This window comes from Liolophura sinensis, chromosome 3 (genome assembly GCF_032854445.1).
Source record: "Liolophura sinensis isolate JHLJ2023 chromosome 3, CUHK_Ljap_v2, whole genome shotgun sequence".
Lineage (NCBI taxonomy): Eukaryota > Metazoa > Mollusca > Polyplacophora > Chitonida > Chitonidae > Liolophura > Liolophura sinensis.
In genome coordinates, this window is record NC_088297.1 from 5609141 (window position 1) to 5631022 (window position 21882).

At 41.4% G+C, this 21882-nt stretch overlaps 1 protein-coding gene across 1 annotated transcript in view; it reads left to right on the top strand.

Annotated features, from left to right (window-relative positions):
• The window catches only part of LOC135464026 (uncharacterized), a 28099-nt gene extending 6943 nt beyond the window's left edge, over window positions 1-21156 (top strand). The window contains exons 5-17 of the mRNA XM_064741500.1: window positions 1728-1819; window positions 2567-2640; window positions 7185-7249; window positions 7576-7655; window positions 8326-8410; window positions 11426-11490; window positions 12433-12510; window positions 13362-13422; window positions 14884-15028; window positions 16379-16842; window positions 17571-17621; window positions 19747-19836; window positions 20944-21156. Of these exons, the coding sequence (XP_064597570.1) occupies window positions 1728-1819; window positions 2567-2640; window positions 7185-7249; window positions 7576-7655; window positions 8326-8410; window positions 11426-11490; window positions 12433-12510; window positions 13362-13422; window positions 14884-15028; window positions 16379-16842; window positions 17571-17621; window positions 19747-19836; window positions 20944-21063 (1470 nt within the window). The 3' untranslated portion in view covers window positions 21064-21156. The remainder of the gene's footprint in view (window positions 1-1727; window positions 1820-2566; window positions 2641-7184; window positions 7250-7575; window positions 7656-8325; window positions 8411-11425; window positions 11491-12432; window positions 12511-13361; window positions 13423-14883; window positions 15029-16378; window positions 16843-17570; window positions 17622-19746; window positions 19837-20943) is intronic.
• Window positions 21157-21882: the final 726 nt, after the last annotated feature.

Genomic DNA, 21882 nt, shown 5'->3' on the forward strand with positions numbered 1-21882 from the left:
TCTTCCAGAAACCTGGGGATGGTCGTGGGTTTCCCCCGGGCTCTGCCCGGTTTCCTCCCACCATTAATGCTGCCCGTTGTCGTATAAGTGAAATATTCTTGAGTATGGCGTAAAACACTAATCAAAAAAACAAATAAATAAATAAATTGCCCCTAACTCTGGTTGAATGGACTGCTGCATTTTGCTTATTGTACCTCTGTCAGTGGTTAATAGACAGCTGCATTTTGCTCATTGTACCTTTGTCACTGGTTAATAGACAGCTGCATTTTGCTTATTGTACCTCTGTCAGTGGTTAATAGACAGCTGCATTTTGCTTATTGTACCTCTGTCACTGGTTAATGGACTACTCCACTTTGGTTATTGCAAATCTGTCACCGGTTAGTGGACTACTCCACTTTGGTTATTGCACCTCTGTCACTGGTTAATAGAAGGCTCCACTTTGGTTATTGCAAATCTGTCACTGGTTAATGGACTACTCCACTTTCGTTATTGCTAAATCTGTCACTGGTTAATAGAAGGCTCCACTTTGGTTATTGCACCTCTGTTAGTGATAAATGGACTACTCCACTTTGGTTATTGTACCTCTGTCACTGGTTAATGGACTACTCCACTTTGGTTATTGCAAATCTGTCACTGGTTAATAGAAGGCTCCACTTTGGTTATTGCACCTCTGTCACTGGTTAATGGACTACTCCACTTTGGTTATTGCACCTCTGTCACTGGTTAATGGACTACTCCACTTTGGTTATTGCAAATCTGTCACTGGTTAATAGAAGGCTCCACTTTGGTTATTGCACCTCTGTCACTGGTTAATGGACTTCTCCACTTCGGTTATTGTACCTCTGTCACTGGTTAATAGACCACTCCACTTCGGTAATTGTGCCTCTGTCACTGGTTAATAGAAGGCTCCACTTTGGTTATTGCACCTCTGTCACTGGTTAATGGACTACTCCACTTTGGTTATTGCACCTCTGTCACTGGTTAATGGACTACTCCACTTTGGTTATTGCACCTCTGTCACTGGTTAATGGACTACTCCACTTTGGTTATTGTACGTCTGTCACTGGTTAATGGACGGCTCCACTTTGGTTAAAACACATCTGTCACTGGTTAATGGACTACTCCACTTTGGTTATTGCACCTCTGTCACTGGTTAATGGACTACTCCACTTTGGTTATTGCACCTCTGTCACTGGTTAATGGACTACTCCACTTTGGTTATCGTACGTCTGTCACTGGTTAATGGACGGCTCCACTTTGGTTAAAACACATCTGTCACTGGTTAAGAGACCACTACATTTTGATTAATGGACCTCCGCTATGAAATGTTAACAAGTGGACTCCCGCTTTTTTATTTTCACCGCTGCTGCTAATTAATTAAGTACAAAATCTATTCTCACGGTGAAATCAGGTATAACCATAATTAGTAAAGAGTCACGTGTCTGGAACTAGATATCAACCTTAATTAAAGTAAAGCGATCGGAATGTTTTTAATGGTATTTCTAGTTTGAAGCTGGGTGTAAAACTTTTTGTGAATAAAAATATTGGCGCAATAGAATACAAAACAGTTAAACAAAATGTACTTCATCTTTCTTAAGTATACTGACACCGTCAGACAAATAAGTGGAATGTATGGAGCCGGTATATCAACCAAAATGTCAATTTCTTACTTCTGGCTCAGTCACTCATTCACTTCATCAATCAGTCATTTGTTGTTTTTTCTTCAGATTTTGTTGTGTTTGAAGGGAATCAGCTATGATTTCAGCACATATCCGTTAGAGATCCAGAAAGCTATTTGCAAACACGGGATCTACGACAGGTAGTCTTTAAATCCTTCCCTTCTGTATTTATTTATTTATTTGATTGACGCCGTATTGAAAAATATTTCACTTATGCGACGGTGGCCAGCATTATTGTGGGAGGAAACCGGGCAGAGCCCAGGGGAAACCATCCGGAGGTTGCTGACAGACCTTCCCACGTACGGCCAGGGGGGGCCGCATTGGTGGGAGGCCCCTGGGTCATTCTGCAGTGCTTGTGTGCTAACCCTCCATCTGCAGGTAAAAGAAATTGTTCATAACGACATATTTATTTGTTTGTTTATTTGATTGGTGTTTAAGGCGGTGCTCAGACTTTTCTACTTATGTGACATGGTTGACATTAGGGTGGAGGCAATCGGCGTTTTAGTTGTAAACTACAGTTCTTCGATACGTATCTGACAAAACCCCCTGACTGAAAGCCGGGGTCGAAAGAGCGACAGCTGGATTCGAACTCTTCTGACCATTGATGTAACCATCAAAACCATCCTCACCCTGTCTTTAGCCCATCCCCGCCCCGTTAATAAATCACGTTTAGTAGGACGTGAAATAGGTTACAGAGTTTCCAGTCACGACATTTGAAGACTCCCTTTCTACAATGTTGCAATTTCAATTCCAGTTCAGTTATTTGCCATATAATTAAATAATTGTTTGTTTTAGGCAAATTTGGTAAACGGTCTGAACAGTGAGTCTGTAATTCATCAATTCGCTGATTCTGCGCAGTGTCTACTCTTGTTTTACCTTGTTCCCAGGTACCTTCACAATCGTATCCTCATCCGCCATGGCAAACCCGCGCATGGCATGTACGTCATGCTAAGGGGTCACGGTGAGTAATTTTAATTTTGTAGAGTTTTGTGTAATATTAAATCGCGTGCAATTGTGAATGAATAAGAAGCAAATTTAATTTAAGTTTGAAATATAAGGTTCATTTGTTTTTATGCTCCATACTGTATGTTACAGCGTGCATACCGACTTAGCGTTAAGCCATAATCCTCCATTCATTCAAGTGGCGACAAGGCCTGTCAAAATTTAAATCGGGAACAATGGATTGATCCAACATATCCGATGTCCCCCCACCCCTTCTCGTGACAACGTTGCTTTTCATTCCATTCCTGGTGAAAGCAATTGTGATGACGTCACAGGAAGATTGAACATTTGTAACCAATGTGTGGTACATCTACTTAAATACGTATAGCTGTCAAGGAGCGAATGTTTGTCAGGAATTTGATTGCCTTAGGCCGCTGCATACATTGTTTTTTCCAGGCACCCTGGTTTCCACCGCCCATCGTACAAGAGGGAAACATTCTTTAGTGATAACACATGCACTTTCTATACTATCTCCATGAGTGGAGAAACACTCAAAAATTTAATCTATTAATTTAACAGAAAGTCTGTTGAAAGTCTGTCTGAGTGATGCTAGAATGTATTTTGTTATTATAATACAATATTCTGTCATATTCAAAATAATATCCCTTTAGTGTAATAGAATGTCTATGTTGATATGTTGTTAATATTTATTCATATTTATGTTGTGTTATATTTAACAGAATAATCTGCTGCAATAACAGAATACGTTCTAGCATCGCTCAGACAACTGACTTTCTTTTAAAATTCAGAGATTCTGTTTTGAATGTAGTATATGGAGCAATCACGTGATCAAACAGCAATCAGTTGACTCGTAGCTTTCTGGACCAGCAACTCCAATGGATTCAAGACCGACACAAATATACTTAGAAATGTACCGAGCTTGGTAAAATGGCATGCCAGAAAAGCAATTAAAGACAACAATAAGATCTCGCTATGTTCGATATGGCTGTAATACCGCCAAAGTGGCGTTTAGCGATAATCATTCATTCACTCAAACAATAATCCGTGAGTGGAATATGCTTTGATCTCGCACCATGTACCTATACATGGGATTTAATAGTCTGAAATATACATATAACAATAATAGACTTCGTACACCTCAGTCGCGTCTGTCCAATGTGGATATATATAGGCCTAAAAATGAACATGGTCTGTACAGTAGAGTTCTACACCCATTTACTGGTTAATTTCACATCCGACAGCCGCCAATGTGACTGTGTTAATAGAAAAGCCATGGTTGTAATTTTCAGCACTCTATATATTATAGAGTTTGTTTTCTCGACCATCTGTCAGCCTGAGCTGTCAATCACACATGCCACGTGACACGAATGGCTGGCCACACGTATTTACGGGTTGATTCTGAGGGTTGCGTGAACCGTATACGCCCTAAAAATACAACCTTTTTAATTATACACTTAAGCCAGCATGTAGACCTTACGTACACGAATGTCTTGAGCGCACTCAGTAAGCTTAAGTTATGATTTTTTGGGATATAATACTGAATCAAGCAGGGACTCTGAGAACACAAACCTCTAAATGTTCACATCCTCCAGTACATACAAAGGGCCAATACCATGCATTTCTGTCCTACTGCGCTTTAGGGAACAATCGTAACAAAAATTTCTGGATACGGATCCAGATAAACATTACCACTAACCTTTTATTGGCTTAGTTCTTGACCCCTCACCCCCTCCCACCCCCGCCCAGGCCAAGATGTTTACAAAATTTCATCCAAATCAGTAAACAGCTTTTTTGATTGAAGATGCTAACTAATGGACGAACAAATAATCACCGGTAAAAACATAACTTCCTTTGCTGAAGTAATAAATCAGCCTAGGCTGGCTTATCATACAAAACAACTAAATCCTCGTATTTTCTCGAGAGAGTCTACGGGAACTCTTAACCAATCGCTACACAGATGTCATGTAATACACAATCTCATTGGCAAGTTGATTTCATTGATACCAATAGAAATAATGTCATTCTGAACGCGTCTATTCATATCGCATTTATGTGCCTTTGTCACCATGAATCGAGTTATTAGTTGGAATTTGCTTGGGGGGGGGGGGGAGGTTATCAAACATTTCTTCCAGAAAATCAAGGGTAGAATCGCGTATATACACGCACTCAAAAAATTAATCGGTTAATTTTAACAGAAAGTCTGTTGTCTGAGTGATGCTAGAATGCATTCTGTTATTATAACACAATATTTTGTCATATTCAACGTAATATCCGGTTAGTTTAAAAGAATCGTTGTGTTGAATTAATAGAATATGTGTGTTACGTTTAACAGAATAACATGTTGCAATAACAGAATACATTCTAGCATCACTCAGACAACAGACTTTCTGTTAAATTTAACAGATTTTTTTTTTTGAGATTAACTTTGGCCTGAAGAGGAGAAGGTTCCCCATAATGTTAAGCATCCCAGCGTAATATGGCTGACAACTATATTTAGGACATTTACGGCACGTGCACATTCGAGCCGTACATGATTACGGCTTATTATAAAGTGCCTTGGTGTCAACTTCTAAAGAATGAGCCACAGTTAAACGGTAATTCTGTGGGGTTGATTTAGTCTGTATCTACACAATACACACTACACTAGGGTGAGTTCATAACACCAGGGCCTTATAGACATACATGCATATAGCGGTATTAGTTCTATACTTGGCTAGACTGCCAGCCTATACACGGGGTATAGCGGGATATACGCTTGGACCCCAACCAGGTAAGTGTTCCATAAGCTTTCTTGGTCCGATATTAAGCTTAACTTATCAATGCAAAATCATAAACAGGATTGATCAGCGAAATAAGGTTAGTGAATTAAGAAGGTTAATCATATAATTAAAGTCATCTTTATCATTTTGAGAAAGGTGAAAAAATGAGGTGGAAATTTGGAGAATGTGAAAAGTGTCTTTTCTAAAAAGCCACCGTATATAGGCCTACTTCAAATTTTGGTATAACTAACATGTTGAATGACGAAATTTTTCGCACAATCTATGACGAGGTAAAAGGGTCGTTCAATACATATTTAGGCCTGTTAGTTATGTTTCTTACTTTATTCACTGTTCCATTCTTCTGCATCCACTATATATACTGTATAGATATATATTTACATTAATTCTAGACGAAGAATCAATGGTGCATAACATATTTTGGGAAGCTTTTCAAAGGCATAACTTAACTGATCCCTGTATGAATGAATACGAGAACATGGTACATTAAATATCCACAAATATATCTTTTTTGAAACAACGTGTTACAGGGAGCAATGATAGTTTGATTATTGACATAGTTTTTTGACATGTAACCAGTGAAATACCTGGTCACATTTTTGTTACACACTGCTGTAATTGTAACTTAGGAGCCTCCCACTGGTATGTCAGCAGCTTGCGGATGGTCGTGGGTTTCCTCCGGGCTGTGCCTGGTTTCCCCCACCATAATGCTGGCCGCCGTCGTATAAGTGAAATATTCTTGAATACGGCGTAAAACACCAATCAAATAAATAAATAAATTATATTTACACTTTTCTTCTTAAAAGAGAGGCACTCATCAGTTTTCAGTGAAGTTGGAAAGATGTGAGGAATATTCTAGGCGAATGAATGAAATCCGCTTCCAAATCGTGTACCGTGCTAGTTTGTATGTTGTCGATAATCAAAATGTAAGTAGGTGGGTAGGTAGGTAGGTGGGTAGGTGGGTAGGAGGGTAGGTAGGTAGGTAGGTGGGTAGGTGGGTAGGTGGGTAGGTAGGTAGGTAGGTAGGTAGGTAGGTGGGTAGGTGGGTAGGTAGGTAGGTAGGTGGGTAGGTAGGTGGGTAGGTAGGTAGGTGGGTACGTAGGTAGGTGGGTAGGTAGGTAGGTAGGTAGGTAGGTGGGTAGGTAGGTAGGTAGGTAGGTAGGTAGGTAGGTAGGTGGGTGGGTAGGTAGGTAGGTAGGTAGGTAGGTGGGTGGGTAGGTAGGTAGGTAGGTAGGTGGGTAGGTAGGTAGGTAGGTAGGTAGGTAGGTAGGTAGGTAGGTAGTTAGGTAGGTGGGTAGGTGGGTGGGTAGGTGGGTAGGTAGGTAGGTAGGTAGGTAGGTAGGTAGGTAGGTAGGTAGGTAGGTGGGGTGGGTAGGTAGGTAGGTAGGTAGGTAGGTAGGTAGGTAGGTAGGTATATTCGTATGTATGAATGTCTATATGTACGTCATATTTGAACATATTTCAATCATATGACGATGAGAAATCATTAGAGATGTGTACATATACTGTGTCTTCTTGTGGCAGGGCGCGTCCATGCCGTCATAGTGCTGCCAGTACTGAAGTGTCATGCCGAAAACACCAGGCATAACACCCATGCAGTCACATTATGCTGAAACCTGGCCAAGCAGCCCTGTTTCCTCGCTCTAACCTCTCAGTGCTGAACACCGAGTGATAAGAATGCAGCTTCGCTCGACGTTACCTGCGGTAACACTATGCTTGACGTTGGCGATATGTCACTTTTGTTACATTTCTGCTTTAATTTCAGTTGTAGAGAAGTGTCGAGGTGAGAACACGACAGTGCGTGAGATCAAAAGCGGGGAAGTTTTCGGGGTAAGCTTAATGGAGACCTGTCGAATGCCCGGCAGCAGAACCCGGCGTCATTTTATTGACGTCAAATGTTCCTTTCCCAGCTCATCATGATGACGTCACATTATTAACAATACGACGTTACAATAGAAACTGATACTACACTACAGTCCATTCCTAGCCTAACAATGACTTGAGGTCCAGCTTCACACTGGCATCACCTGACGGGATTAAAAAAATATGCAGACTCCCTATTGTCATTCGATGATATACTAGGTACAAAATATCTCACGACTCTTTCTCTTTCACGAATGATTACTATTATAATAGATGACGAAATGTCCAAGCAGAGCTCTACGTTGTTTTTCAAATGTGAGTTTTCCGCCAATATGGCGTGCAAGTCGTATGTCACATGGGAGAAAATGCGTCAGTAACTTCTTAAAAGTCGATGGTTTACCCTGACTTGAACCTCCAAACTGACTGCCATTGTAAAAAGTAATAATCTGTTGATTAAACAAAAATTAAGTAAATAAGTTTTAATCAAGCAATGTTTCACCGCTACATGGATAATAACATCGGTTACGTGTGGCCATTTGCCGGCTGTCACACTGTCGTCGCTGCTCTGGTTTTACTCTCTATGCTGTACGTCTATCACACTGTCGTCGCTTCTCTGGTTTTTCTCCCTATGCTGTAGCCGTATTTCACCGGTTACGTTTGAACATTTGCCAGCTATCACACTGTCGTCGCAGCTCTGGTTTTTCTCACTAGGTTGTACGTCTTAATTATATTGTAGTTCTGCTAAGCATCCTCAAGCCCAGGTCGCTTTGCATTGTTTTAAAGTTGTTTTTTGTTAAATGTAATGACAACACAGCATCTAGAGTAATTCTAGACCAGTAATTTGCTACTATTTATGCATTCCATCAACAGTTAGAATAAAACCCTGACTGAGGTAAATTGACAAGTGGCCATATTTTGCCGGTTAGGTGTGACCATTTCCCAGCTTTCACACTGTCCTCGCTGTTCTGGTTTTTCTCTCTCTATTCTGTACGTCTTAATTATATTTACATGCTAATTACAAAATGAATTCCTTCATTTGGCAGCATCAAGACATCGTTTCTAGGAACATACAGAAAAAGCACGGTCGTTGCCAAGACAACCTGTGAGCTCTTCTTCCTCCATAAATTCGTGAGTTTTTAAATTTTAGCGATAAACATTCACGCGCGAGAAGACTTGTGTTAACATCCATATCAATTGGTTTGCTTGCGCAACCTTTATATCTACATTTTTTCATATTTTATTTCTCTTTTCTCTCTCTCCTTAGTTATATTTGGTTATGTACCATTTATTTATTGCTTTCAAAATACTTCACTTATATACGACGATCGTCAGATTTATTCTTGGTGAAAAGGACACAGTGGGCCCGGGAAACAACAGTACCTGACTGCACCTGACCGCATTCCTGACAGACGTAACACCGCAGTCGATTCGGCTAGAGCTAGATTCGAACTCGAAACCTCACGGACGAAGTACTACTGTCTCCTCAGCACCAACCGATATGTTGACAGCCAGTGACTGATACTGATTTCAGTGAAGACCGATTTCATTCGCCAATATACCTTATTTACTTTATGATAATCTGTTTGATTTAGCGAGTCGCCTATATTCAGCTCTCTGTAAAATCAGTCATACTCGTAACCAAAATTGCCTTTAGTCAGTGACACGTAACAACACAAGCTCTAAACATCAGTATGTTGGAAGTCCATACTGTTGCAAAGAAAATGAAATTAAAACACTTTTTCTAATTTATAATATTTCGACACGAAGAAATCTTTGCTTCGGGTGACATCATAGTGATTAAAAACACCAGTGACATGCTGGATATTGGGCGGAGTTCAATATGTTCTGACGAAGGCGACACCAGTTACCTAAACTGGTAGCATCCTAAGTTAAACCCTGTTTCTGACATTACCATATATAACATTGTTCGCACGGTTTAGTATAATATTTACCTTTATAAATGAATTTTATTTTTTATCTCTTGTTATATATGATTCCACACTAGTATGGTTTTAGAGTTGCATGTCAGAAAATTCTGTTTTAAAAAAAATGTAATCTATTCGCAGAGATATTATTGCGGCTGTGGTACTGCGTAGAGTTTGTTTTAACCGTATGCCGGTTCAGATATTGTAAAAAAAAATTTACTCTCCACAACCATTAACCCAGCATGCCACTTGTTTTCTGAATAATGACGTCCACCCGAGGCAATGAGTTCTTGGTGTTGAAACCAGGCTTACGAAGTTTAACATTATGAAATAAAAAAAGGGTTCTAACTGCATTTTCTTTGCAATAATATAGACGTACAAATGCATCAATGCATAGAGCTTGTGTTGTTACGTGTCTCTGATTAAAGGCAATTTTACTAGCAAGTATGCCTGATTTTACAGACAGCTGAATATAGGCGGCTCGCTACAAGAAATAGACTGTAGTTCTTTGGAGGTTTGTGTTGAACGTTGTTTGAGAATTAGCTTTGCGATTATTGACTTCGGAACATCCATTTTGGTAGACGGCTGGTATACGAATGTCTGTTTTCAGGCCTACAGATTCCCACTGTGTAATATTGTAATGTAATCGATACCCATTCCTGAGAACTCATCGATCTTCGTAATATACGCGCGACAAATGGCTGTAAACAAATAGTTCCCACTGAATACCCCTTACGACGCAAATAAATCGAGGGTATAGTGCATAACTCTAATCAATAGACCTAATCGATATTGGGACAATCGAGGTCTTCTCGTATTTACGTGATGAGTGTTTGTACACTTGGTCTTGTGGTGTGTGAAGTGGGATTGAATTTCGGAGGTTGACCTTGACTCAAGGTCATTAGGACGGCGCAGTAGGGGAGAACATAGCAGTGGTATTTGCCGAGAGTTCCTGTTTTATTTGTCTACCAGAGTGCAGGCTGAGATTTGGCGAGACAGAATAAGTGGTATTTGAGTTCGGCGGGAATCTCGCGAGAGTCACGCAGTATTGCGAGTCGGCTTATATGTAGGGGTATGTATGTATGCTTGAGTTTTAACGTTGTAATTAACAATTTTCAGTCATATGACGACGAGGAGTCATTAATTATGTGTACATATGCCGAAGGCAACCAAACACGACACCCCACTCAGTCACAATAGACTGACCACCGGGCTAACCAGTCTTGTTTTCTTGTTCTAACCTCTCAGTGCTGAGCGCCAAACGAGACAGTAGCAAGCAGCATTTTTGGGGATGGTATTTAGTGCGATCTCCCGATTTTTTATACGTAGGGGTAACAGATTATATCCCCTTAATATATACCTCCATGGCTTTACAGGGACTTTTAGGTTATTATTCATTTTAAACGATAATCCATAGCCATTTTTCTGACCTGCTTGTTTATATACCTAGCCTGAAAAGTTACTTGCACTTCGTCACAATTTTTCTGTGATTGCTTGTTCCGGAAAGGTTCGTGATTCTATACGTTGAAAGAGACATTCGTATACCAGCCGTCAACCAAGAAGGACGTTCCAGGTCAATATTCGCAAGCAAATTTCCAAAACAACGTTTAACACAAAGTACCAAAAGTTAAGAAAGTATATATATATATAAAGTAGGGAAATAGACGGGATCATACAAAGTGAAGCGGTGAACCATTTTCAGTGATGTTTGAAAGACGTAAGGTATGTTCCATGCGAATGAGTGAAATCAGTATTCAAGTCATGTATTATGCCACGTTAGAATATTTCGCCGTCTTTAATAAAAGATATATCTCTATTGCCGCCTTGATTGTATTTATTTATTTATTTGATTGGTGTTTTACGCCGTACTCAAGAATATTTCACTTATACGACGTCGGCCAGCATTATGGCGGGTGGAAACCGGGCAGAGCCCTGAGGGAAACCCACGACCATTCGCAGGCTGCTGACAGACCTTCCCACGTACGACCGGAGAGGAAGCCAACATGAGCTGGACTTGAACTCACGGCGACCGCATTGGTGAGAGACTCCTGGGTCATTACGCTGCGCTAGCGCGCTAACCAACTGAGCCACCATATATCCAACCTGACTATCTAATTCAACACGATGAATATTTGGCCCGTGTCCCCGGGTGTTTTTATAGATACTAACAAATACCCAGATTTATCAGCTGCTCACGGTCTAACTTCTCACGATTCAGGATTACAAGCGGATCTTCGATATGTCGCCTGACAGCCATGATTCCCAGACCCTGGCCGTCTGCAGGTGCGTATCCATGGTGATTACCACCACAAAGAACCCGTTAACTCACTTATCTGTTTTCAAGCATCTCATCATTCCCTGTATAAGATGGAAAAGTCTTACAAATACAACCTAAATACAATGAATTGGACTGGTCTAAATTGGTGACCTAAAATCAGTATATTGGTATGGTCTAAATTGGTAACCTAAAATACAATATATTGGACTCGCCTCAAATTGCACTGTTCTGAATTAGTGACCTGAAATGCATTGTACTGGACTGCTCTAAATTGGTGACCTAAAATATAGTGCATTGGACTGTCCTGAATTGGTGATCTAAATACAGTGTATTGGATTGCTCTAAATTCGTCACCTAAATACAGTGTAGTGGACTGCTCTAAATTGATGACCTAAATACAGTGTAGTGGACTGCTCTAAATTGATGACCTAAATACAGTGTAGTGGACTGCTCTAAATTGATGACCTAAATACAGTGTAGTGGACTGCTCTAAATTGGTGACCTAAATACAGTGTAGTGGACTGCTCTAAATTGATGACCTAAATACAGTGTATTGCACTGTTCTGAATGGGTGACCTAAAACACGATGTATTTATCTAAATTGGTGACCTGAAACACGAAGTATTTATCTAAATTGGTGACCTTTATGCCTAATATAGTACATGTATAATACGTGATGTCCGAGTGAAAGGTGGACGATCGCCAAACATTGACCTGCTTCGGATGAATGCTCCAGAGTCCACATATTGCAGACTTGTAGACTATAAGTCCATCTTATTAGTGATTCAGGTCTGTTATACAAATTGGAAAGAGATACATTTGTAGAGCTACCAAAAGATCAGATCTTTTCCTGAACAACGCTTGTTACGTGGATTGTCACAGAAATAACTGTTCAAGGCCTCTACTATACCCAATATGTCATTGTTCATTTCTTGTCTGCATTGCAGACGTCATATTGTATTTCATCACTTCCCGATGCAGTACTTGATCAACAACCCGGGCGTGTGGAGCACGTGGCGCTATAAGTAAGTGTATCCGGACCCGTAATCAGTTTGATTCACACTTACATATACTTTTGTATACAAAACGTTATCTCGCCGTTGTTTTTTTTCTCATACTGTGAGCTGCTTGTATAGGCTCATGCAAAAAGTAGAATTTTTTTTTTTTTTTGGGGTGGGGGGGATTCAGACTATCATTGTTTATTTGATTTGATCCAGTAACGGATCTCTCGGCAGTTGCATTGAGACGCCATATTGACCAGTCGGTACAATGGCCTTGAATACAGTATTCTAGACGACATGACGAGTAACGACCTTTTTCGTTCAGAAGCTGTATTTAATTGTGCGCTATCTTTACATAAATAACCATGGTTTTAAGGTTTGAAACAGGACTGAAATTATAAAAATGTTTGCCATCTTATGAACGTTTTATAGCAGAGCTTCCTCTCAGGTCTGTCAGCAAACTGCGGATGGCCGTGTGTTTCCCCCGCCCTCTGACTGGTTTCCACTGTAATGCTGGACACGTCGTATAAGTGAAATATTTTTGAGTACGGCGTAAAACGCCAGTCAAGTAAATAAACTTTACGGCAGATCATTTTTTTGATTCCCACGTAGGCGAACATTTATTTCATTATTTCATGGTGTTTTACGCCGTGTTCAAGGCGTTCGCGAAAACCCTTTAACAGAGAGTAACACAAAGGGTCTCCAAGCATAAAAGTCTAAAATGGCATTTCATTGCGCATAAAAAGCGGATCTAGCAATCAAGGCGAAACGAGTTCAGCCAATATAGCCATATTTACAAATGGGTTGATTCCCCTCACATTTGCCATAAAAATGTAAATTGCACAGTTTGTTTTTTGTTTGCTTTTCTTTCACAGACATGGTCGACTTATTGTCGAAGATAGCAATGACACAGAGTGGATTTACGTCATTAAATCGGTACGTTCATTTGAACATGTCTAAGACACTGTTTCGAGGTTGCGATTTCATATTGCCACTTGTTTTTTTTAGTTTGGGCTTATTGTAGATGTAATATTTCACCTATACGACGGCGTTATAGTGGAAGTACGACTATCTGCAGGTTGTGCCAGTCCGTCCCACGTACGAGTGGAGAGGAAGCCAGCAAGAGCCGGACTTGAATTCACAGCGACGGCATTGGTGAGAGGGCCCTGAGTCATTGTGGCGCGCCGGCACGCTGACCTCTCGGCCACGGAGGCCCTCGAATAATTGGTTTAAGTACTAAACAAAATGATGGTGTGAAATTTAGCATATTGCCTTCAAATAAATGTCCCCGGGAATCGTTTATACGGCTTCTAAAGAAGACCGTAGCACCATATTGTGTGCCGCCGAGGAAAATTAGTGCCGCCGAGGATGGAGTTTGGGAAATCTCCAGTGGTTAATATTTCGGTGCAGCAACGACAACGTTTTGCGCGGGAACCATGCTGTCCAATGGTGGTCATGCTTATCATGGTTTTCATGTTCATCAAAAGTGTCAGTCTGACAAAAAACCACCAGGTACTTTCACCAGAGTAGACATAACCACAGCGGTTGTGTTATAGTAAAGGAAAGCTGAAATATGAAGTAAGGTTCATCAGACTGACGACTGAGGACTATGCGTCATTTTAGATTATTTAAAGGATGTTAAAGGATTCTGTGGTGGGCTTTATTGACCATACTGACGGTGTGTAGGAACTGATGTCACGTCATCTTGTTCTCAGTATTTTCACCAATTGGGAGAAATTTTTTAGCGTAGTATTTCGCTAATCTCTATAATTCATGGGTAAAGGTAGTATGGTCCATAAAGGACACCTTAGAATTCAAACGTGTAAATGCCTTTAACTCACATAAAAAAATCTAAAATAAAGAAATGAAAATATTTTTATGCATAGCTTTAAGTGGTCTTTCTAGTGATGCCTACTTAGATTTTGAGCTTTAAGCTTTGCTGACCACATAAGTAGGTATACAATACGAATTTTGACAACGATTTAATAACACGTAGTAGGGGACTAAATACTTCTTAAATAAGCTCACGGATTGTTAACCCGTGGTTCAAAACTAGCTCTACCTGGGTGGGAGTCAATTTTAAGGTGCGGTGATCTCCCCGGAACTTTATTAACGATGAACAGAGGACCTCGCTGGCGTAAACGGTTACAGCGCTGGCTTTCGACCGGTTAGTCCTCGAGTTCGATGCGGTCACTGTGAGTTCAAGTGCAGCTCATGCTGGCTTCCTCTCCGACCGTAAGTGGGAAGGTCTGCCAGCAACCTGCTGATGGTCGTGGGTCCCCCCCCCACTCCGGGCTCTGCCTGGTTTCCTCCCACCATAATGCAGGCCGCCGTCGTATAAGTGAAATATTCTTGCGTAAAACACCAATCAAATAAATAAATAAATAATCCTTTCAGGGGGAAGCTCGAGTCATCAAGAGGCTCACACCGGGAACTGTAGACGTCAAAGCCCGGCGGAAGAAGATTCGGGCGATCCTAGAGCGAGAGTCGCCTCATCAACGGGCTAAGAAATTGTTGGATTTCATATCGGAGAGGGACTACAGTGAGTATAAAGTTTATTGTTTAATTCATGAGTACAGATTTTCACTTACATGACCGCGGTCAGGTGTATGAGTGCAGGAAACCGGGGAGTCTGGAGTTGACGCTCATCTTACAAAGCCTCTGCCAAAACAGCGAGAGCTGGATTCGAACACGGTCATGGGTCTCACTGGTGAAGTGCCATATTTTCGAAGTGAGCCACCGCTTTAACATCCAACACAGCCAGCCCTACAATTTCTAGACATTATTACAAATTCTTGGCAGTTCTTGAAATTTATGATATCTAAATTTTGAAACCCATCTCTAAATTTTTCTAATGATCCTCGCTACACCCAATAGACTTCAAATCTTTCAGATCGCAGGCTCGAATCCAGCTCTTGCTGTTTTGTTTGCTGCTGCAAATCGGGCGATTTGTCGGGCTGAGCTGAGAACTCCTTCGAGGCCGTTGACTTATACATGGGAAGATTTTTGAGTGCTTGGGGTTTTATGTCGTAGATATAGAGTACTTAGAAAGGAGTGAGTGAGTGAGTGCTTGGGGTTTTATGTCGTAGATAGAGAGTACCTAGACAGGAGTGAATGAGTGAGTGCTTGGGGTTTTATGTCGTAGATAGAGAGTACCTAGAAAGGAGTGAATGAGTGAGTGCTTGGGGTTTTATGTCGTAGATAGAGAGTACCTAGAAAGGAGGGAATGAGTGAATGCTTGGGGTTTTATGTCGTAGATAGAGAGTACCTAGAAAGGAGTGAATGAGTGAGTGCTTGGGGTTTTATGTCGTAGATAGAGAGTACCTATAAAGGAATGAATGAGTGAGTGCTTGGGGTTTTATGTCGTAGATAGAGAGTACCTAGAAAGGAATGAGTGAGTGAGTGCTTGGGGTTTTATGTCGTAGATAGAGAGTACCTAGACAGGAGTGAATGAGTGAGTGCTTGGGGTTTTATGTCGTAGATAGAGAGTACCTAGAAAGGAGTGAATGAGTGAATGCTTGGGGTTTTATGTCGTAGATAGAGAGTACCTAGAAAGGAGTGAATGAGTGAGTGCTTGGGGTTTTATGTCGTACATAGAGAGTACCTAGAAAGGAGTGAATGAGTGAGTGCTTGGGGTTTTATGTCGTAGATAGAGGGTACCTAGAAAGGAGTGAATGAGTGAGTGCTTGGGGTTTTATGTCGTAGATAGAGAGTACCTAGAAAGAAATAAGACTGTATAGTCTATGATTATAATCCAGGGAAACATAGTTCTGACGCGACTGAATTAAGAACCCGGAGACAGATAAGTCGTTTTAATTACCGTGTATAGATACAAGCAGATATAATAAGATTAAATGGATGGAAATGATGATGACATCTGTTCCCTTTATAGCAAAGTCAGTGTACAGACGAGACATATACCATCCTGGACTTCGGCAATTTTCGGCACCGTGCGGAGGCTGTCGGAAATCTCGCACGACTACTGTTCACCGGAGTCTGCCGACGTCTCCGACATGCGCAGACCACAGCCTGAGGATGTCCACCGAAGTAGGAAATTCACCCAGTGAAAGAGACACTGAGCAACAACAGGCGTCAGAAAGCTTTGAAACATTTAGCTCGATGACCAAGTTGCCATACATTACAACGCGAAAGGGATCCAGTGAGGAGATAGACGGCAGTGAATTTAGGCAGGGTTTACACAAGGCGGCAAGCAGAACGCCGTGTGCAAAGGCGGTAACCAGCGGCAGTGGCTCGCTATCACCACAACACAAACAGACGAAAACTACCGAAGTTAGCCCCTACAGCATTTTACCACCATTCGTGCTCGTGGAAACACTTCACCCTGGAGATGTCTTTGTACGTATATGTAGTTGTAGGTTTTCAAAACTTGCATGATCATTTCGACAACATCAGTAACCCCTGTCGCGGATTTACTTCTAAATTACCTTTTCATACTACAGACAGAAGGTATATTTCGACCAATGGGGTCGCAAGTTCGAATCCAGTTGGTCACTATAGTTAGACTATGACTAGACATCAGAATATCAGGCACAGTGGGAATGGCAGGTGTAGTCGGAGGGCTCAGATCGGTTTCCTTCTTCAATAAAAGAGCAATATTCTTGCATAAAACGTAATACCCAACTCAGATACAAACAATAGCCACAGTTTGAGGCTTTACGTTGTCTTTCTTTCTTCTGTTCATTTTAGTATTTTAATACTGATCAATTTAAAGTCTCTTTGCATTTGATTTTTCTTTTCTTTTTCTCAGTCATTTTGTAGAAACCTTCCTCATTCTCACTCCGAATTCATTCATTAAACTTGGATTTGATCAGGGATAAAATTGCTTTTGGTTCTGTTCCACATATTTTATACCGTTCTAATTATTCTGATGGTTATTACACTTCACTTTCTGTTTTCATTATATATTTAGATTTCTACACGAATATCACATTTGATAGCCTGTTTTCGTTTCTTTCTTTTATGATATTTATATATGTTTTTATCCTGGAGGAAGTTTTTTTATAAGAACAAATATGGATCAGTCAATCAATAAATCATTTCATCAGTCAGTCAATCTGTTTCAGGGGTTTCGTTCGTGCCTGGATCCAGAAGACAGAGGTCCGTCAGCAAGTCTGGTAAGTACGTCAGTAAGCCTGGTTTGTACGTGAGCAAGACTGGTATGTACGTCAGAAAGTCTGATATGTACGTCAGCAAGTCTGGTATGTACGTTAGCAAGCCTGGTAGGTACGTCAGCAAGTCTGATATGTACGTCAGTAAGTCTGGTGTGTACGTCAACAAGTCTGGTGTGTACCTCAACAAGTCTGGTGTGTATGTCAGTAAGTCTGATAAGCACGTCAGCAAGTCTGATATGTACGTCGGCACGTCTGGTGTGTACCTCAGCAAGTCTGGTATGCACGTCAGCAAGCCTGATATATACCTCAGCTAGTCTGGTATGCACGTCAGCAAGTCTGATATTTACCTCAGCAAGTCCGGTGTGTACGTCAGCAAGTCTGGTATGCACGTCAGCAAGTCTGGTATGTACGTCAGCACGTCTGGTGTGTACCTCATCAAGTCTGGTGTGCACGTCAGCAAGCCTAAATATATACCTCAGTAGGTCTGGTATGCACGTCAGCAAGTCTGATATATACCTCAGCAAGTCCGGTGTGTACGTCAGCAAGCCTGGTATGTACGTCAGCAAGTCTGGTATGTACGTCAGCAAGCCTGGTATCTATGTCAACAAGCCCGGTATGAGCAATACGATATTAACAAATGAACGCTTTCATTGGTTATGGGATGTCTGTGCAGGAAATAGGGTTGAAGGTTGACTGAGGTGGCTGATGTCAAACCAGGAGTGTGTAGTTATTTTCAATACCCATTTCTTGGACACAGACACAAAAAAAGATAAAGCGCCCATCGGTCCCTGTCCATTATTGCCTCCAGGAAGTAGGTTTGTCGTGCATCTTACGAAAGGCGTTGGTGTTATCCAGGCTATACAGTGGCCACCAACCATAACCCTATCTGTCATCGTACGAGTGTAATATTCTTCAGAACACGTTAATGAAGCTTTCCGTTTTGTGGCAAAAATTGATCAGCGCCAAACCAGTCGATTTGTTGCTTTTATATTTAGGCGGACACTAATAATTATCTTTCACGAAATAAGAGCCTCGTCTATGTTACCGTTCCAATTCGGTAAGAAAGTTATAATGGGAACCGCTTTGTAACTTTTTCAAACCTGAGAGACATATTATCCGTTGTGTGCCTGGATGACAGCCCAAACCCTTCTCCTCATGCCAAATGTCAGCCTCCGGATACTCTGAAGGAGAAGTTGGTGCCAGTTCTCGTGCAAGGCAGCTCCCACCTGGGCCAGGTGGTCGACATGTGCGAGCAAGGGATCCACCTGTACAGAAGGAGGAGGATTTAGGCTATCATCCAGGCTCAAGGCGGATACACTCGATACTGACGTGAAGTGCTTTAAAAGATACCAAATGGCGTTTTTATTTAGTAATTTCAACCACTGCTTCAACAGTACTCACTCCAGAACCATATTTGTAAATCCATTGTTTCACATCCAAACCAGTGATGCATGTGTGTTCTCATTAAAACACAAGGATTCCTATCATTTTGTTGTTTTTCATTAACCAAAGGGTCACGTGGTTCACACAAGCAATCATATTTTGCACTCTCTTGATACAGAAGAACATTAATTGCATGTGTACAAAATCGTCACAGTGAAAACCGGGTTGGTGGGTGGGTGTCTGTGGGAGTGGGGTGGGGGTGTTTTTATCTTCTTTATGTATATAACGGAACTAAGAGACTGATATTTTCTGAAAAGCAATATTTTTAGCTATTCTTGGTAAATAAAGATTTCACTTTATTAGTGAATGTGGATTTTTTGACAAAAATCTCAAGTATAGCCTCTAAAGGGGCATCCGAGACCGAGGGGGTTAGCGCGCCAGCGCGGCACAAAGACCCGAGAGCCTCTCCCAATGGCGTCGCTGTTGGTTCAAGTCCTGCTCATGCTGGCGTCCTCTCCGGTCGTACGTGGAGGTCTGGCAATACCGTGCGGATCGTCGTGGGTTTTCTCACCATAATGCTGGTCCCCGTCGTGTAAGCGAAATATTCTTGAGTACGGCGTAAAACACCAATCAAATAAAATAAATACATCTAGCCTCTAGACAATCAAATCAAATTAGCGTAACTTTCTACGTGATGGTTTGTGAAATGTGAAAACAGCTCTTAATGTTATTGTTTCGTCTGCAGGTGAGTGGTGAATGCGAGGTGATTAAAATTGACAAGAAGTTCTTCATGAAGCACGCCGATGACGCAGTTTTTGGTCTCATCCGTCTGAAGGTAAGTTCACCACGGCGTTTGTTCATGCAGACTGGTTTGCATACTACTTTCAGCGCGTGCGCCGCTCTCTACGTTCGCTTTACATCACTGCCAACACCAGACCAGCTTGATCTTTTCTGTGCGACGTACATTGTTTAGACTTAACCTCCACTTGTGAACTGTTTAATCAGCATTCATCAATAATATTGTTTCAGGTGTTGCTTATAACCATGCATGCTTTAATAAAAAATTCATACTACTTACAGCGCATGAGCCACTCTCAGCAGTTGCTTTACATCACTGCCACCACTACTAAATTTTGTACAGAAATCGTGAACAACATCGAGGTCACTGGGATCACGGTGATGAGGCAGGAAGTGGTGTCAAAAAAACACAAACAATCCGTCTTAACTTTTGTTTCTAATAATACTTTTGTTACACATTATTATCTTAAACTAAGGTATGAACATCATGATTCTAGCCAACACCTGAAACAATTTTATTGATGAAGGCTGATAAAACAGTTCCGGTGGTGGGGCTAAGTCTAAACAAGCCTACGTGCGTCTCACAGGCTCCAGAGGTCAAGTTAGTTATCTTAACCGTGCGCTAACTTTTGATATCATGAACAGCTTACTAGGCACTCCACATTTGTCACGAATGTATCAGATTTAAAATCCCATTGAATTTCATTTTTTCATCAAGTTATAAGCTCGATTTCTTTTTTTTTCTCGTGGAAGTCTTAGAGTGAAAATTTTACTGAATTTCACTTTCCATCAGGCGACTTTCTTTTTGTTTTTTTTTATGGGAATCTCAGACTGAAAATTCTATTGAAAATTGTCGGAGTATGTTTCCTAAAAATGATGTTGTTAATGGGAGACTCAAGGATGAATTACACAAAAGGTTCAGACGACAACGGAACGCATCGTTTTCTTCTGTGGAGTTGCAGTGCGTGTGTATATGTTTAATGAGCACACGTACCCCGATAATTGTGACGTAAAAAAGGAAAGGGCAAATGAGCCCACAGCTTTGGACCGTCTTGATACAGGGGGTGGGGGTGGGGCAGGGGAGATGTTCTAGGAGTTCGCCATTGAATCGATGACTGCAATATTTCTGTGTGTTTTTCGTCAGGCTAAACCTTTTCCGACCCAGGACGAACTGGTGGACCGCCTTGATGCTAACGTGCAGTGGGAACAGTACAAAGACAACGTCATCAACGACTTCGTGAAACATCTGCACCTGCGGAGATGACGTCACCACGGCGAAATGATGTCTCATAATGACGAAAAAGTCGATACCTAGGAGGAGAATGTCAGGCGAAGTGCCAAAGCCTCAAAAAAGATCACCAACCGCAGGTAAAAAAAAATACCTGGAAGACAGTCCAGTAAGATTACTTTTCCTTACGGTGAATTTCGCGTTAAAAGGATTGACCCTGCGAATACGAGGGGCCCACGCAGAACTGGGTGACGTCAGCACTTGTGCATGGAGTACCAAGATGAAGGTCAATTGGGGATGCAATGGTCGACACATCTGTAAGGAGCTCATCACAAGAAAGAAATGACGTCATCACTTGTAAGTATGACGTCGGGACAAATGCTGAGATGATGAGAAAAAACCCCAAAGACGTCATTGCAAGAAAGGCATAACGTCGTGGCATAGGTGTGACGTCATTACCCATGTGACTTGCTGAGGCGATAAAACAAACGCCTGCAACGTCGTTACTGTCAGGAAGGAATGGCGCCATTTCTTAATGTGGTTGATACGACGGCAACAAAACTCCTAATGCCTAAGTGTCCTATGGGAAATTATCAGCTTTTCAACTTGACCAGCCACAAGACGGCGCTTCCCAGCTATTTCTGTTTGTGTTTTTCATTTAACCAAGTTAACATTTGGATTTGTAAGGACTTTGCTGAACCAGATCAACCCGTTGAAAGCACCACCATCAAATATGTTTTTGTGAACAAGGTATCGGGTAACGTTTGCCAACTGGAAATCAATGTCAAATTTTCCTGTCAGAAGAGCTTTATTCTTGACATTTCCTTCTGCAGTAGTCTGTGGGTTTCTCTGCCC